At 43.5% G+C, this 17797-nt stretch overlaps 1 protein-coding gene across 2 annotated transcripts in view; it reads left to right on the forward strand.

Annotated features, from left to right (window-relative positions):
• Positions 1 to 491: 491 nt before the first annotated feature.
• The window catches only part of LOC144761595 (uncharacterized), a 489105-nt gene continuing 471799 nt past the window's right edge, over positions 492 to 17797 (forward strand). For both annotated transcript variants that reach the window (XM_078646893.1, XM_078646894.1), the window contains exon 1: positions 492 to 1007. In XM_078646893.1, the coding sequence (XP_078503019.1) occupies positions 546 to 1007 (462 nt within the window). In that variant the 5' untranslated portion in view covers positions 492 to 545. The remainder of the gene's footprint in view (positions 1008 to 17797) is intronic.

Genomic DNA, 17797 nt, shown 5'->3' on the forward strand with positions numbered 1-17797 from the left:
CATTGAGGAGTACACAGGATCTCCCCTCTTTTAAAAAGGACCTGAAAACGTTCTTGTTCCCTAGGAAAATGTAATGATAGACCTGTTGCAGCACGGACGCAGTCTCAGCGCCAGGGTACCCTTTGGGTGGCAGTTGCGCTTAATCAAGTAAATAAATACATACATACATACATACATATTTGGTTTCTGAGGATGTGGTCTGGCGGCTAGACTGACGACTTTGAGTGCTGGAGACCAGGGTTCGAGCCTCGGGGTCGCGTCCACATCCTGTGATTCTGGGCAAATCACTTAATCTCCCCGTGCCTGAATGTGTAATGTAAATACAGTGCTCATGTAAAGTGCTCCAATATCTTCTGGTCGAGTTCGCGCTATATAAATATGCAATAAAAAAAAATAATGATAAAACCTCATCCCTTAATTTAAGGATTGTTATGCACTGTGTTTTCAGGCTGTAATTATGTACTTTCTTTTACAGAACATGAGAGGACCTTCTGGCCAGCGCCCAAGCCACCTTTCAAACACCGGATGTGTAGCTTCGGGATACAATGTGCATTCCTAAAATGGAGTTTAGATATGAAAACATGGCGGCAGATGCATCCAACAACGATACCCATGTGTCTGGATGGGCTAACAACATTTCTTCAGCAAGACTGAGTGTGCCAACGAACCAAACTATGGAGTACCCATCACATGCAGGCTGGGCTAACAACAGCCACGGCTCTTTGCTGGAACAAGGCACTCCTTTTTCTTACTCACCTCACAATGTTGGTATGAACAATAATGTAAATTCGGTGGAAAGTATGGAAAAGGCCATGGTTATTCAGGACACATCAGCACGGCATCGGAACTATATGTCTAGCCCGGGCCTTTTCTCTCAATTGTTGGCTCCTGGTGCAACCCAGACACATCAGATTGGAAATCCTCAAGTCAACATGACTGGGGAAATATTGGATCACCACTACCATGCCCCAAATCAAGGAAGCATTTTCTATGGAACCATGCAGCAGGTCTGTAGTGTCATACTATTACCTTTTTCCAAAATGCTCATGGTTCTAAGGTGTAACTACTGTGGCCCTGTCTTTGCATTCTAGAAAATGTACCCCACCTGATGGAAATAGTCATGCGTTAAAAGCAATTTAGTTTTTGTTTATTGATAATTGACTGTCAATGTCAAAATACGTAAATACGTGCCTTCCAGTGAAGACTTTTAAAGCTTAAATAAGTACTTTATACTTAACCAAATGAGGTACATCATTTGATCTAACACTCTGCATGAGATTCCCAAGCAAACTCACTCTAGAAGTGCCTCATGAACAAGTAACAATGGCAAATGCCAACGTTGTTCAGAGATTTCCTTAGAGTGTAATGGCAACAGGATCACCTAACGACAGTACACAAACAAGATGGTACAAACCCATCCAGTCCTATGACCATAAACATAAGACTCAACCTCACTGTATCCTAGCCTGAGCTTAGATGTTGCTTACTGGGATCTAGAGCCAAAGAAAAGATAACAAATATGAAAATAAATACTAGAAGAAATATGTTATTGGAATGGTCATTCCTGTCACTTACCCTATGATTCTCTCATATGCCACTTTGAGATAATAGTAATGAGTTTTAATTCGTTGATTCCAGGTTCATTATTTGTTATTCTCTTTATTTTGAATGCTTGTTGTAGATTAAAAACTTATCTTCTGGAAGAAGTAAAGTAGTATACATGGAAACCGAGATTAACAATTAAAGATGTGGTCTACGTCAACCAATTCAGGTTGGGATGGTGAGACCTTGATCCGGGTAGCGGGAGTGAAGCACAAGAGGAGAGAGAGGTGGATCTTGTAGAATGGTGAGTTTCTTAGAGTCTAGTGAATGTTCCTTTGCAAGAACCAACACATTCATGACTAAGAGCATTGGAGAAAGAATGCAACAATTTTCTGAATTGTATTAGAGATGGGACAACCTAATTTATCTGTAGGTGGATGGGGTTCAACAATCCCCTGAAGATCGATACATGCTCCCATGTTTAGCCAGCTGTCACACAATTGCTTCTGCGTTGCCCTGACAGCCAGAGATGGCTGTCATCTCAGTCAGGTAGATTTGTTGACGTTTCTATCACTGATTAATAGGAGCTTGAAGATTATGCTGGCTTGCAAGGAGTGAAACACAGCTAGGCCAGGGCTGGGGTGTGACACAGTCAGATCTTTAGTGCTCTCGAATAGGAGAAGGCACAACAATGTGACTGATCCTCACGTGTGACAAAGATCTGACAAAGAGCCGGTGTGGTATCATTGTATCTGTCCAGGAGCGGCAGAACCAGATTGAAGACCGCTTCAAGGTCTAGGTCCTGGACACTGTGCCAAAGCTATATTCTGAACAGAAGATTAGGGTTGGTAACTGGAGCCAGGCTCACAGTGTTTTTTGGCAGTTTTTGATTTGAATAAGAGGTGGCTTTTGCTGCACGAGATCTGTTGTGTGGTGATGGTCTGCGCAGCATTTTTTTAATATTGCTCTTTATTCACATTTTTTAAATTCTTCATCTTTACAATTTAACAGTGTCACATTTAACCAGTACATATTAAATGTCAATTAAGGACTGACTGAACCCTGTCCTGTGTCTGTTCATCTCTTTAGTAGTTATGTTACATGTATTGGCCCATTGGCATGTGTACTGTGTGTATGCATTATCATTTAGCCAGGTTGGTGTTTTTCATCTCCCCCATCTCATTCCTGTTATCCTGTGAAATCCTTTAGCATTGCAAGCTAGTTGTTTCTATGATCAGAAATAGGTTTGCGTGTGTTTTTTGCCTCTTTCTTTATGTTACAACCTTGTAAAGATTATGCCAGTCCTTTCGTCTTTGCCTGTGTTATGACTCAATAGCCTTTATGATCCTAGTGGCCCCATCATCGCATACAGTGGGTGCGTAGGCATGGGTGAAAGCCTCAAAGATGTCAATTGTTTGGGGTGATAGTCACAATGGTCCTCGTGGCCCCATACGTGGGTCGTAAACAAGGTCAGTTGTGCCGGATGACTGCCTGCAAATTCACGGGTGCCATGATGGGGTCCTTGGCTTACACAAGAGGGTGGACGGCACTCTCTCGCAACAACGATCCTGACTGGACCAGACACCTCACACTTCACTCATCGGAATACACTTGCCAGGATCTCCACATGGCCTTGCTCCTCCCGAGGCTGTCTCCTCCTCCTCACAGGGCACACAGGGCACACTTGTGTTGGCAGGCAGCAGACTGGTGCTCCAAGCACAGGGCAATTGTGCTTGGATTTCTGGGTGATGGCCCCTCACCCTTCTTGGAGACTAGCAGACATAGTTGTCTCCAGTCCTGGTTGCAGCAGCTCAAAGGTGTTATCTTGCTGACACTGATGAGCCACTTGTTGGATTCTTGCTCACACCTTTATAGTCCAAATCCAAACACAGATCAGATCTAGTGTCTGTTTTTTTATATTTATGTCGTGGATTTAGTCTTTTTTGAAGCGCCCTCGCTCTGTCCTGTCTTTTGTCAAATGGACAATCTACGACAGCAGGAGCAGCTCCAACTTTGATTAACCCACAACACGGGTCAAGGGGGTACCTGGGGATCACACCTGGCTGTCAGCCTGCACTGGAATATGCCTCACAAAGATAAAAAGGCCCACGTCTTCCCCTCTATACTGATCATGTGGTCTTTCAGTGCCATAAAAGGTAGGGAGGGACCAGGAGTTAATTAGTAGGTCCAGCACGCATGCTCCTTACATATAACCTTTAACCACAAAACGTGTGCTGTTCCTAAACTTATCAGTCCCACCATCTCACTTGATAATGAGCCCATACCCCTACTGACCAGTATGTCTTCCTGGATTCAAAGAGACGTTTTATGTGCACAGAGCATGTTCTGCTCCCTTTGCTCCAGTGTGTGTGGTTCTCCATTCCAGCCCTCAGGAATGTGAGTAACCCACATCTCATCCTATCTGACAGTTGCAGCCCTCACCACCACTCGCCTTTCCAGGCCCTGGCCTGCCAAAATGGAACCCACAAGCCTCCATTCTATGTACCAGGCTAGCTTGAATCCAGTGGCAAAGTGAGCAAGCTATGAACCAGGTTAGCTTGTATCCAGTGGCAAAGTGAGCAAGGGACCTACGTCTGGGCATACCCTGCCAACTTAGGGCGAACAAAGCAAACACAAGGAGATAATGGACGGAGCACTGACACTTTTCAGACACTCACCCCCAGTCACAGATCTGGGTTGAATCCATCATCGTTCTTTAGCTCACTTCGCCACCCCAGTTCACACCCAGCTAAATGCAAGTCAGTCTTGACCTTGTGCCTCATGGGAGCAGTCCAGCTCAAACTGCCAAGCCAGGTCTTCCCTGGACCGGAAACAAGCATCCAGGGACCGGTTTTGGAGTTAAACCCCTCATCAGCCAGGCTAGCTTGAATCCAGTGGCAAAGTCAGCAAGCTATGAACCAGTATAGCTTGAATCCAGTGGCAAAGTGAGCAAGGGACCCACGTCTGGGCATACCCTGCCAATTTAGGGCGAACAAATCAAACACAAGGAGGTGATGGACTTAACACTGAAAGCTTTCAGACACTGACCCTCGGTCACAGATCTGTGTTGAATCCATCATCGTTCTCTAGCTCACTTCGCCACTCCAGTTCAGACCCAGCTTCTTTTTGCATGTACCATGCACAGGCACATATACTTTCCACCATGCACACACAAGTATCACAAGCTACTTGCTGCTACTCACAGTCACCGTGTAGGCCAAGGGGGAGTTTGTACATATCAGCAGAACTTTACAAGGGTGAGCCAGTAGTCATTACTACAGTGGCACAAGTGGAAATGCCAGTTCACAGTACCAATCCATACTAAACACAAAACTGGTACGCTGCCATCACCACGCTCATTTCACTCAAATCCTGGTAAAAGCAGTCACTTTCTACCCCTAAGACGGTAGCGCTTGGTGCACCCCTCCAGTTTTAATAAGACTGCATTGCCCTTAGACAAGCATCTGTACAGGCGCACATGCACGATCCTTGTTTACTTATTATCAAAAGTCATTACCAGGGATCCAGATATACATGCAGCTTGGTCACTCAGGGCAGGGGTGCACGTCCGTCACCATGCAGGTCCTGACTGCACTGTTAAGGGCTGAATTAAAAGAGAGGTGATACAAATGCCTGGGGATGGGAAGCGTCTGCAGAATTTCAGCGTGGCAAGAGATATTTCTACTTGAAAGGAGGGCTCATGCCAAGTATGCTGACTCCAACATCCTCAAATTTAAAAAAGTTTGAATGACTGCTTGATGCTGATGATTCATCTGGCAATATGGTTTCCACCATAGGGATCATGACTATGGGAGTGCCAAAGCCAGGTTGCCCTTCTAAATGAGGATGAGGGCTCGAAGATCTGGCCTGACCTGAGATATTACTATCGCGGAAACTGTGCTTTTGTGCAAATCCCCAATAGTTATTGTGACTTTGGAAGTAGAAAGGCAGTATAGCCCTACTTGTTTGCACATTTCGGTTACCTAAAATGCCTTGTTTAAGGCAGAAGCCAAAGCCAGTTGTTTTAGGGACAACCACAAACCATAAAACCATTCCAAAAGAACTCCATTTGAAAGGCGCTGATTGTGTGTAGATACCAGGGGCAGCCAAAACATCCAATTACTAAGCCTTTAGTGAGACTTTTAGCGATAGCCCTGCAAGAGAAGGTGGTTTAAGGTACCACAGTGGATTAAAATGTAAAAGTCGCTACCTAATAACGAACAATATACGCTACATAATTTGGCTTTAATTGCAAAATACGCCGCATAGCTCGCATTCTCTCTCTGTATAATTTGTCTTTCCTTTGGAGAATACTTTAGTTATCCCTGCTGCATGATGATGCCCTGCATTGCCATATACCCGTGGTCTGTCTATACTAAAGAATTTACAGCTGTTTATTGCCTTACATATATTCCAAACTGTCTCCATACTCTATATATAACCATCATTTTCCTAAATAAAATTACATTTCTAACTTCATTTACCTATAACTGGATCCAGTAAATACACATAAATTAACTCTTCTAAGTCTATTAAAGCTTTATTGGACTAATTATCAGAGAGGTTAGAAAAGGCAAATGATTGGAAATCACTGTGACCCACATCTGTTGCTTTCTGCACTTTACCTGACTACGCTTTTACTACAGTCCACTGACTCTAAAGAATAAGCCATGTGAGATGAGTAGAAAGTGCATTTTATAATGTTGGGGTACCAACAGAAGTGATATATATATATTTAAAAAAATCTTTTTATTAACAGTGCTCAGAAGAAAAAAAACACTCTTTACATCAATCACATGTAGTTTTACATGATACAGCTTTAACATCACAGCTATTTTATGAGGGTTAGGCTGGGAGACATATACCCACAGCAACTTCAAAGGCACAGGTCGACCGCAGACAACCTCTATAGGCAGAAGGTGAATACCCCGTACAACAATCCTCCTCCACTCTTCTATCTAGACATAGCCGATACGTTTTATTCCTCGCCCAACCCGTCTCTATTTTGGCGCCATGATTGCTATATTTTCTCCCACTTTTTGACACAACCGCTACTTTTATACACTGATTCCTCAGCATGTTGGCAACAGTCCAGGCCCATTTCCCATTCTCTCAATGACGGTGGCGAAGGCGCTCCCCACCTCCTTGCAATGTTCCTTTTTGCAATCCCCACTGCAAGCACCAACCATATTCCCACATGTCTGGGCCCGTCAAGGTCTCCCTTAATCATCAGAAGGAGCCATTTGGGGTCCATGGGGACCGTCATTCCTGACACCCTAGACATTACTTCTGTGACCTTCTGCCAAAATCGGGCAATCTCCTGGCATTCCCATTGGATATGAAAGAATGTCCCCTCCCGTTGGCAGCCCCTAACACGATGTGCTGTGTGTGCTTTACCCCACTTTCATAAGTGTGTACTTGGATAATAGGTACGGTGCAGAATCTTAAGTTGCACTAGTCTAAATCTTGTCCGAGTTGCAATCTCTCTTGGGCTTTGTACTGCCTCTAGCCATTCTTCATCATCTGTGCTTTCAAGTTTGCCTGTCCATGCTGCACACAGGGTAAATAGGGGATCTGGTACATTATTTATTAATTTGCGATATATCGCGGCTATAGCTTTTTCAGGGATGGGGTCTAGTAGTAATCTGTCTTCTAGGGGGGAGTAGTCCGGAACGGGGATACCATGTCGGATATATCGCCGCAGGGCAAGCATCAATCTGAGGTAGTGATATCTCTGTTTCTGATTTAAGTTATATTCCTTCTGCAAATCTTCAAAGGCAATGGGAGCGTCCCCCTTACACACGTCTTCCAGGTACTCAATTCCTATCAATTCCCACCCTCTAAAGCCTGTTAGGGCGGTTACTTCTTTCAGTGTGTCCCCTGACCACAGTGGAGTCCGACTAGTAAATGTCCAGCACAGAAATCTGTTATCTTCCCTCCAGCACCCCACCACCACCCCAGTGTGTGTCGGCCATTCAGTGCGAACTTTATGGGAGTACAAAAATGGTTCACAGTTTCCACTCGGCATATTGGCTCTGTCCACTCTATAGGCCGGCTTGTGCACATCTGCGTAAACCCAAACCATTTATGACAAGCAACTGCGAGGCCCAGTAATATAGTCAGACGTCTGGGACCGCAAGGCCGCCATCATACAGTCTATTTTGTAGTTTATGGAGCACTATTCTGGGAGAGCCCCCTTACCACAGAAGCATTCTAACTTCCTGGGCTATTCTTTTAAAAATTGCCGGAGGGACAGGACAGGGAGTGTTTAGGAGGACGTATAGGAGGTGCCGCAGGGCCATGATTTTGAAAAGGGCCGCTCTGCCCATTAGAGACAATGGGAGAGTACACCAATGACACATGTCAGCACTTAGCCGATCAATCTGGGGCTCAAGGTTCTTCTTCAGAAACTTCCTGTGGTCCCTCACAATATGTATGGTTAGGTACTTAAATCCCTCTTCCACCACTGGGGCCGCGCATCGTGTCGGTATCCTCGGCGGGAGCACGATAGCGGGAAGACCACCAATTTGGTCAAGTTGATCGTATATCCGGTGTAACTCCCAACCGGAAGTGATATTTGAAGGTCCCCAGGGGTAGTAGTTGCTCTCTGACCTACCTTCATTTCAACTTTTTCAATCCTGATTTTGTTTTCTGGATGAGATTCATTCTTCTTGAAAGAATCGTCATAAAACGTCTTAAATTTATGACTGATCATTACATCTTTTTTAACATTGACGTTCATTGTATTTGCTTGCTGTAATATGGCTTGTGTTTGCTTTTTTTTGTTATCGTGTATGACAGAAGCCTATCACACCCTTCCTTGCTATATCACTATCAGTGTTTTAAACAATGGAAGCTCCTTTTTCTATATACAGTGTTTATTTATTACAATTAATACTTTCTATCTGCATTCGTAGTTTGATAAAGGGGCTGTAGTGTTATTTGGCGAAGTTTGGTTGGCAAAGTGTCTGGTTGGTTTGTGGTGGATGAGAATCAGGATAGCTGCACAGTCTGACAAATTTATTAGCAACGAGGGGAGGAATTTGACGGTCTGTGAGGATGATATGATGTAGAGGTCTCTGATTTAACCCTTGAAGCCTTTTCTCCCCCCAGAAGACTGTATTTTAGGTAGAAGGAGATTGTTTGGGAGCTGATGAGGGAGTGCAGCAGTTAAAGATCTTCATGGAGTTGAGGATGTGGGTTCCTAGACTGCACAAAACTATGAAGAGTTGTGGATGACGGTGATACATCATGTAGTATTGGGTAGGGTTGTGTTGTATGAAAAGCCTGTGGGGTCAAGGGTATGTAGAATGTTTGTGGAGCTAGGCACGTATTATATCTCTGTGATGTAAATTGCGCATATTTTTTTTATTGATGGTTTCTGTGATGTGACAAGCTGTGGAGTGAGTGTTGGTGAACTTGAGTAAAGTGGACCCGGACACGAGTGATGAAGGAAAAGCTTAATTCCATATTAAGAAACACTGGTACAGCAGTAGGGAGAGACCCTTCACCCATTGTCCAGCTCCTAACTTCCTCTGCCAGCAATCTAGGATCCCCAACTCTAGTGGACAAATAGCAGGGCTCGGAGCATAGAACATATGTTTGCAATAATGGAATCATGACAAAAGAGGGTAAAGACAACATATCTTTCCCCCAAAAATATTAAAACAAGAACAAAAAATAATTATTATTATTTACATAATCCACAACAAAATGAAATAGAATAAGTGCATACATATTCCATCACCAAAATGAACTAACTTGTTAACATGTTGAATCACAATTGGAAAAGAACATCCATTAAATATTAAATAAAATATGTTATTTACATACTTTATCACAAATAAAATCCGACATCCATTTGGGTTTGGTGTGTACCCTCTTGTCAGGCCCCACAGTGCGCTCACTTTCACCACCTACCTCACTGTCAGAACAAACCTCCATTCTGTGCCTCACTAAAGCATCACCACCACTGTTAACAATTTCATTACCTTCAGAACCAGTAGTGGAATCCTCATAATTATTAGAGAGGGCATGGCTCACACAAGCGTCCTCACTGCATCCATCCCACTCTGAATGAGCGTTTGAAACATGTAAGACGTCGGTATCGAAAACATATCACTGCAACCAACACCACAGTTCCCATAGAATTCGAACCATGGTGAAAAACAGCCACACGTCTTAAATTCCAGACTTTACCATCACTTAACTGAACGGCACTCCTTAAAACCTTGGTAACTCTAACCCTTGACCGAACAACCCACATTGATGGAAACACCCTTTGAACCTTGTTTTTGATCAAACAACTCCTTTTACTTCCTGTGCTTCTCCACAATTCTGGATCTCACAACATTCACAGGCACAGAGCCTACTGCAGCATCCAACATCCATTCAGGATTACACTTGGTTCTTGCACCATGTCCTCTCATGACCTCAAAAGGGTAGACCTCCAAGACATCATGAGGTGCGGTTCTGAACATCCATAAGGTCCTGAAAACTTGAACCTCTCAATTACAACCATTCTTGGCAGCCATTTGAATGGCATTCTTCAGTACCCTGATGAATCTCTCAATCAAGCCATTACCACTTGGATTATATATGGAAGTCGTCCTGTGCCTAATTCCCACTCTGTCAAAATACTCAAGGAACGTTAGAAAAACATTGAATGCCATTGTCAGACACAATTTGAACAGGTAGCCCTTCCTGAATGACCACCCTGTCGAGAAATATCAAAACTTCTGCAGAGGTAATCTTATTCACAACTTTGATGACAGGCTATCTGGAAAATACATCAATGAGAACAATGATATACTTTGCTTGTGCACCAATAGGTCCCATGATATCTACAGTCACAGTGTGCCACAGTTTAGTGGGTGCTATAGATTCACACATGTTTGGTCTTAGAGTAACAGGAGGCTTATCGGAATTCCAATACCATTGTTTGACCCTCTGTTTAGTTTTGACAATGCTGCAAAGCTCTTGATGACACAGTTTGACAATATCAGACCTCAAAGAGGAAGAGGAACAATTCTATCACCTCTATGGATGGACCCCTTGACAACAGAAAGTTTGTGTCAAATTTCCCAAAAGGGTTTCAAAACATCTGGTACATCAGTCTTCCTTGACCAACCACGTTCAACAAATCCCAACAGGCTATGTAACTCCTTGTCCAAACTGTAAAGTTTCACCCATTCTTTCTCATTTACATTATGCAAACTTTGGTCATGAATTAAAGCAATTTGCTCATAATTAAAGTCGCTACTATCACACTCATGCAGATCAACAGGTAAACTGGACAAAAATTCAGCAATAACATTCTTCTTCCCAGGAACATATACAATCTTGTAAATAAAGTCCTGCAAATACATCGGCAATCTTGCTATTCTAGCAGAGGCATTTGAAAGTCCTTCAGTAGCCAGTAAATTAACTAAAGGTTTGTGGTCACTGTGCACTCCACACGTTTTTTTTTGTACACAAAAGAGCGGAAATGATCCAGAGCCCAAACACATGCTAATGTTGTCTTCTCAATAACTGAGAATTTCTCCTCGGTGTGAGACAAGGCACGAGATGCATATGCAATATTGTTTTCCTTACTATCGATACCTTGAGATAAAATTGTACCCAGTCCTTTATTACTGGCGTCAACGGTAACCCATTGTCCAGCTCAGGATCAAACCCATTGAGTACAGGAGCCTGAACAACAGTATTCTTGATATTCTCAAATTCTTGTTGGCACTCCTTATCCCACAGGAATTTCCCTCTACTTTTAAGTAATTGCCTAATGCAAAAACCATTGCTTGAAAAATCTTTCACAAATTTTGAATAGAATTCCACAAGCCCTAAGAACAATCTAACCTCTTCCCTAATCTTTGGGCTGGGAACATCACGAATAGCATCAATCTAAGAAGGTTTGGGAGATACACCTTCACCACTAAGAACATGGCCCAAATATGTAATAGATTTTACAGCAAACGTGCATTTGGAATGTTCTGCAGTTAACCCCTTAGCTTCCAAAACAGCTAGGATTTCCTCTAAGATCCTGTCATGTTCCTGCCTATCCTTGCCAAAATAAGGTATATTGTCTTGAAAACACCTTACATTCTTACATTTACCAAATAATTGGTACCTAAGTCTTTGAAAAATAGCGGCAGCAGAGGCCAGGCCAAAAGGAAGTCTCTTGTACTGGAAGCATCCGAAAGGAGTAATGAATGCTGTGAACTGTTTACTCTCTTTAGCCAAAGAAATCTGGTGGTAGGCTGCAGATAGGTCAGTGGATGAGAACCATTCAGCTTCTTTAACAATGGATAACATTAAGAAGGGGAAATTTGTCCACAACAATGTTATTGCTTAGGTGCCTGAAGTCAAAGCATAATCTCAATTTCCCATTGCTACGCCTGGCTACCACAATCGGAGAAATATATTCAGCTGATTCAATAGGTTCAATAATATCAACCTTGACAAGTCTTTCCAACTCCTTCTCAACGTCTTCCCAAAGTAGAACAGGAATGTGCCTTACTTTATGCACCTTGGGACATGCATCCGGTTTTGAAAAAATTAGATGCTCAAAATCATTGAGATTCCCAATACCTCCACTAAATACCTTAGTGAACTTCCTCAAGATCTCATTACAAAGTAGTTCATTGTCATTTATGACCATGACCGGATCAGGGCTATTGGGATTAAGAATTATGTCTAAATTCCCTTGGTCCTTCCAACCCAAAACTGCAGGTACAACTTGCCAAACGCTTCCCTGTTCTTAAACCTGAAGACTAGTGACCTATAGCCCACCATATCAATCTTTTCACCAGAATATCCCTCTAGGTGAATATCTGTTTCCATTCTATCCCCTAACCGCTTGGCAAACAAGGACTGCCCGGTTTCCTCATCCACAATGGTGTATGGAGAACCTGAGTCCTCATGCATTTGTAAAATAACTCCCCCAATGGACATAGAACACAGAGGTTTTTCCCTGCTTAAGTCACTTCTGTCACTGATATTTAAAAGAAAATATTCTTTGGAATCAAGGTTTTGCCTCTCATTACCACAGTCCTTTATACCAAGTTTCTTGATTCTGGACTCCTAATCACTAGAACTACATTCAGCTTCATCTACACATTTCACTCCCCTGCCCCCTTTCCTCCTGCAAACCTTGGCAACATGGACACCCACCCAGCAACTAGAACATTTCTGCTTAATGGTGGCAGGACAGGATTTGCTAGAAGCTATGTGTGACGCACTATCACAGTGGAAACACCTCAAATTGCCCCGTCTGATGAAGTCTTGGTTATTAACAATTTCCTTCTTGGGCTTAGTAATAGTCTTTGTTTTAATTTTACTAACCACATCGACTTGAATTTCTTTAGCTTCTTGTTTGAGAAGCTTAGCACTATGGATAGACATTTCAGACTTCCTAACAATATTTAAAATATCCTTTAACCCAGCATCACCATATATTCATAATCTTTCTTGGATAGCAGGATCCTTAGCATGCGTCACAACTTGATCTCTGATAAACAGACCCAATACATGATCAAATTTACAATCTGCAGCTAACTTTCTAATCCACTGTTTCATTTACTTCTTGTTTCCTGTGGGAAAATGTATAGCTTACGATACCAATACATACTTTAGGTGCAAAATAATTGTCGAAATCATTCATAATGGCATCAAATAGATTTGCATCACCACTCCCTAATGTTTTAGTCATCTCCTCATAAGCTTTCAAAACACCTGGACCCACAGAATGTAAAAAAAATCCTCTTTTTCCTTTCAGGTGTCATTTCTCTGTCTTCATTGATGATGTAAATGAAGTTCAGAAACTAGGCCTTTCACTCAGTCCACTTCATGCAGGGGTTTCCTGTAGCTGGCCAAAATGCTTGGGGTGGTTGAAGAGGATGATTTTGACTAGCCATGACAACTCGAGAACAATACTTCACAGCATCCCGACTTCACCTGAAAAAAGGACTAGTTCACTGTGAAATGCACTGTTTAATGATGGTGTGGATAAGATATTAATAAATAGTCTCTGCTTTAAACACTGAGAATAAAATACATACTTGAGGTGACAGTCTCCAATAAGGTGTGCGTCTCACCGTGTGCTTACAGGGACACACTAAGATGCGAAGGTGTAGGTTTCACCACACTTCCAAGTGCTGATAGGTGTGCTGGTCACCGCACAAGCAAAGAGCAAAAAAAAAAAAAAACTGAGCAGAAATGGTGTGCGGATCACCCCGCTGAAGATGCACCTCCTTGATTGATGTACGAAGGTTTTCAAAATGGCGGTGCGTAAGGGCACGCAACGTGACCCCAAATGCGAGGAAAGCACTGCACAATGCACGGTGCGGATGCACGGGAAACCTCAGCATGTGTTCTACAGCCGGAGTTTTAGAGATCGCGGTGAACAGTGCTGACATGCAAGGAACCTCCAGGTAGGCACGAGCACTTACATCTTGTTAGATCTGGTGCTCTCTAATTGGCAGAGGTAGGTACCTTTGACCAAATAGGGACCCTTGCGTCTAGTCAAGGTAAGGAGGTACACTCCTAAAATAACCCCTGCTCACCCCCTTGGTAGGTGCACGAGCAGACAGGCTTATCTCAGGGGCAGTGTGTAAAGTATTTGTGAACACATACAGTAATCAAGTGACAACACTACAGATGGACACCACACCAGTTGTATATTAAAAATAAGTATCTTTTATATAGACTTAACTCAAGAGCACAAACAACAAAAATCCACAATACTGTATTATAAAAATGGTAGAAATAGCTTAGTCTCTCTTAAGATTAAAATGCAACACTTTGAGTTCAATGTACCTTAGGATGCGTAATGATTTACAATGAAAGTAGTGCAGGGAAGGTGATGCGTCGGTTCCTTACATGCAAGAATGGTGATACGTCGGGTCCCTACTGATGCGTAGGGGATGCGTTGGTTCTTCTGGACGTGGGGAGGTGATGCGTCCGTTTCTTACTGCGCTTCCGTGGCGATGAGACCAGCAGCGCTGTGATGCGATCCGGTGCAATGCGACAAAGATAGCATCTTCTTCTTGATGAGCCACGTTGCATGCACGCCCGACGGCCATGCGGCAACTCAACGATTCTTCTGAGCCGCGACAGGCTCTGCGTCACGCTTCCCGGTGATTCGACGGCAACACCTTCTCCAACGATGCGAGGCGCTTCAGCGATGATGCGACAGCTGCAGTGGCGGCGACACGCTTCTCCATTGATGCGGCAGCGTATGATGCGACGTCGATCCTCCTCTCCGGTGATGCGACAACAGCAGCTGCGGCGGCAACACGCTTCTTCTCCGTGAGTCGTGCTTCCAGCTCCTTGCGACACGCAGTCCCTCAGAAAGCCCAGCACAGCAGCAGGCACTTCCAAAAGACTCTTGGGGAGCTGGTTGGTGAAGTCTGATGTTCCTGAGACTTCAGCAGGAGGCAAGCTCTATCTCAAGCCCTTGGAGATCCTTCACAAGTTGATGAAAGTACACACAAAGTTCCTCTCTCCTTTCTTTGGCAGTCAGACAACCACTGCAGGCCAACCCCTCACGCTTAGGGATAGTCTCTCCTCAGTCTCTCTGGTTCCACTCTCAGCAAAGGTTTCTTCTTGTTTCCCAAAAGTGATCTAAAGTTCTGGGGTCCGGGTCCCCCTTTTTAGACACAGTTTCTCTTTGTTCTCTGAAGGCAGAGAGGCCTTTGCCTAGTCCAAACCAGTTCTGGTCAGTCCTGGAGCACTCTGTTTACATGACTCCTTCTTTCCTTTCACAGTGCAGGGCAGAGACATCAGACGCACCACAGAGGTGGATCCAGCATTGTGGAGGGAAGGCACAGCCCTGTTCAGGTCCCAGGTGCAACTCCTCCCACCCAGCTACATGTAGATCTCTCTATTCAGCCCTGTGCTGACTCGCCCTGTCTCCTGGAATCCCCCAGCCCCTGTCACTCAAACTACAGACAAGGAATACACAACTTAGCAGAGGCAGGCTTGGATGGTTAGACAAGAAAATACCTACTTTCTAAAAGTGGTATTTTCAAACACAGAATGTTAAAACCAACTTCACTAAAAATGTATTTTATTATTCTGAGTTCAGGCATTCTAAAATCGAAATCCTACCTAGTTCCCTGAGTCAGTTAGGATTATAAAATGTAATAATCAAACTGCCCATTCTGGCCTATGGGTAACAGGTGGCCTTCCAATATGAAATATGAAAATGTCTGTAATTTACTATTAGGACATGCCACACACACTAGAGCATGTCCTACCTTATACTTACAATGCACCCTGCGCTAGGGCCTACCATAGGGGTGACTAATATGCAGAAAAGGGAAGGTTTAGGGACTGGCAAGTGGGTGCATTTGCCCAGTCAACATGGCAGTACCAGACTGCACACAGGCTCTGCAATGGCAGACCTGGACACCCTTTTACAGGCTGCTTCTGTGGGTGGCACAACCAGTGCTGCAAGCCCACCAGCAGCATTTGGTTTACAAGCCCTGGGCACACTCAGTGCACTGTACTAGGGTATGACAAGTAAACCAAACCAGCCAATCATGGAATCACTAATCCAACATCAATTTACCATAGGGAGCACTTGCACTGTGGCACTGGACAGCAGTGGCACAGTGCCCAAAGCATCTATAACCAGCAAAAACACATGAGGCAACAGCAACAAAATGGGAAGGGAGACCCCCTCCAAGGTGCCAGGTCTAACACGTCTCTTAAATTGTAACAGCTGTATCTGTAACGGCATACCGCAATACCGTATTCAAGGCAGAAAAGGGCAGTAAAAAAAAATAACACACAACCTGCCAAATTCAAGACGGTAATGATCTAGTCCTTCCTTCCACTTGAAATTTCAGTTCCTGCAGTTTCAATTTAGTACAGAATTAGGCAGCTCTGCCAGATGATCTTCTATGCAATTATGTAAAAAAAATTGTTTGGAAAGCCTATAGACACGCATAGATTCACCAGCGTTTCACTCATCGCCACTTGTGAAGTGGAGCTAGACACGAGTGATGAAGGAAAAGCTTTATTCCATATTAAGAAACACTGGTACAGCAGGAAGGAGAGATCATTCACCCATCGTCCAGTACCTACCATCCTCTGCCTGCAATCTAGAATCCACAACTCTAGTGGACAAATAGCAGGGCGCTGAGCATAGAAAATATATATGCAATAATGGATGCATGACAAAAGAAGGTAAACATAACATTGAGTTCAATAGTTGTTCGGCAAGTTAGGTGTAAATCTTAATGAGTTAGTCATGCTTATGAGGTTACTGAGATTAGTGCTTGAAGGTGGAGTGCTTGTGTGTACCAGTGTGAATGGAGATTGCGAGGAGAGTATGGGATTATGGATGCAATGATGACATACCCGAGGCGTGAAAATGAGTGATGCTAGTCATTGGCCCTTTCCAGTCTCTAACAGAACCAAAGAACGATGTTAAAGATTGCTCTTTTCTTATTCTGTACTATGATGCCATGGAGGTCATGTGACCACACCTGCGCCAATAACAAGGGAGCAAAACAATCTGCTGCATTCCTGGTTTTCATATGTATTTTTATTACTGAACTGCGTTTCTTTTCTTGCTGTAGACATGTAGTTTCTTTGGTGAGAAAGGTTGACATTTAGATAGTGCTTCCATCATACATTGTTTATGACATTTCCTGCTTTAAACAAATAGGTGTTGAAGTGTTAATTCCGCAGTTTCTTTTATTCATTCAAGTTATGATTAATTGCTTGATGAGTTTGTGCGACAAGCTGCGGCACTAGTAAGCACTGTTCCCATCATATATCACTTCTATTTGATGTGAATATGCTAGGAAACCATATTCGGACCCAAAAAGCAAGTAATGTGTTCCTGCTCACTCAAACATCATGCAGAGGTTATGTTATGTTATGTTAGGTTAGTGTGTTTTTGTATAGCTCAGCAGCTTCCAACCACTTGGCTCTTGGTGCTTTGCACAGGCAAAGGCGTGTGTTTGTGGTTCATTCAAAGGAGGTTCTTGACAGAAGGATTCCTTTTCAGGACCACATTGTTGAAAGATAACTATTTGGAGGATGGCTATACTTATGGAAGTGTTCCTTAAAGGTGGGTAAATCTTGTGACCTTACAAGCTAACCTGAATGATTATGAAGTGTGTAGCGGGTTATCGCTGTATGTAGGTTTGCAGTGTGGATGTGGGTGTGAGGACCTCCACCCCACATCCACGATTATTTGGCTTATTTCAAGTTAGGGACTCATGGACCTCTTGCGGTGGAAGAG

Source organism: Lissotriton helveticus, chromosome 6 (genome assembly GCF_964261635.1).
Source record: "Lissotriton helveticus chromosome 6, aLisHel1.1, whole genome shotgun sequence".
NCBI lineage: Eukaryota > Metazoa > Chordata > Amphibia > Caudata > Salamandridae > Lissotriton > Lissotriton helveticus.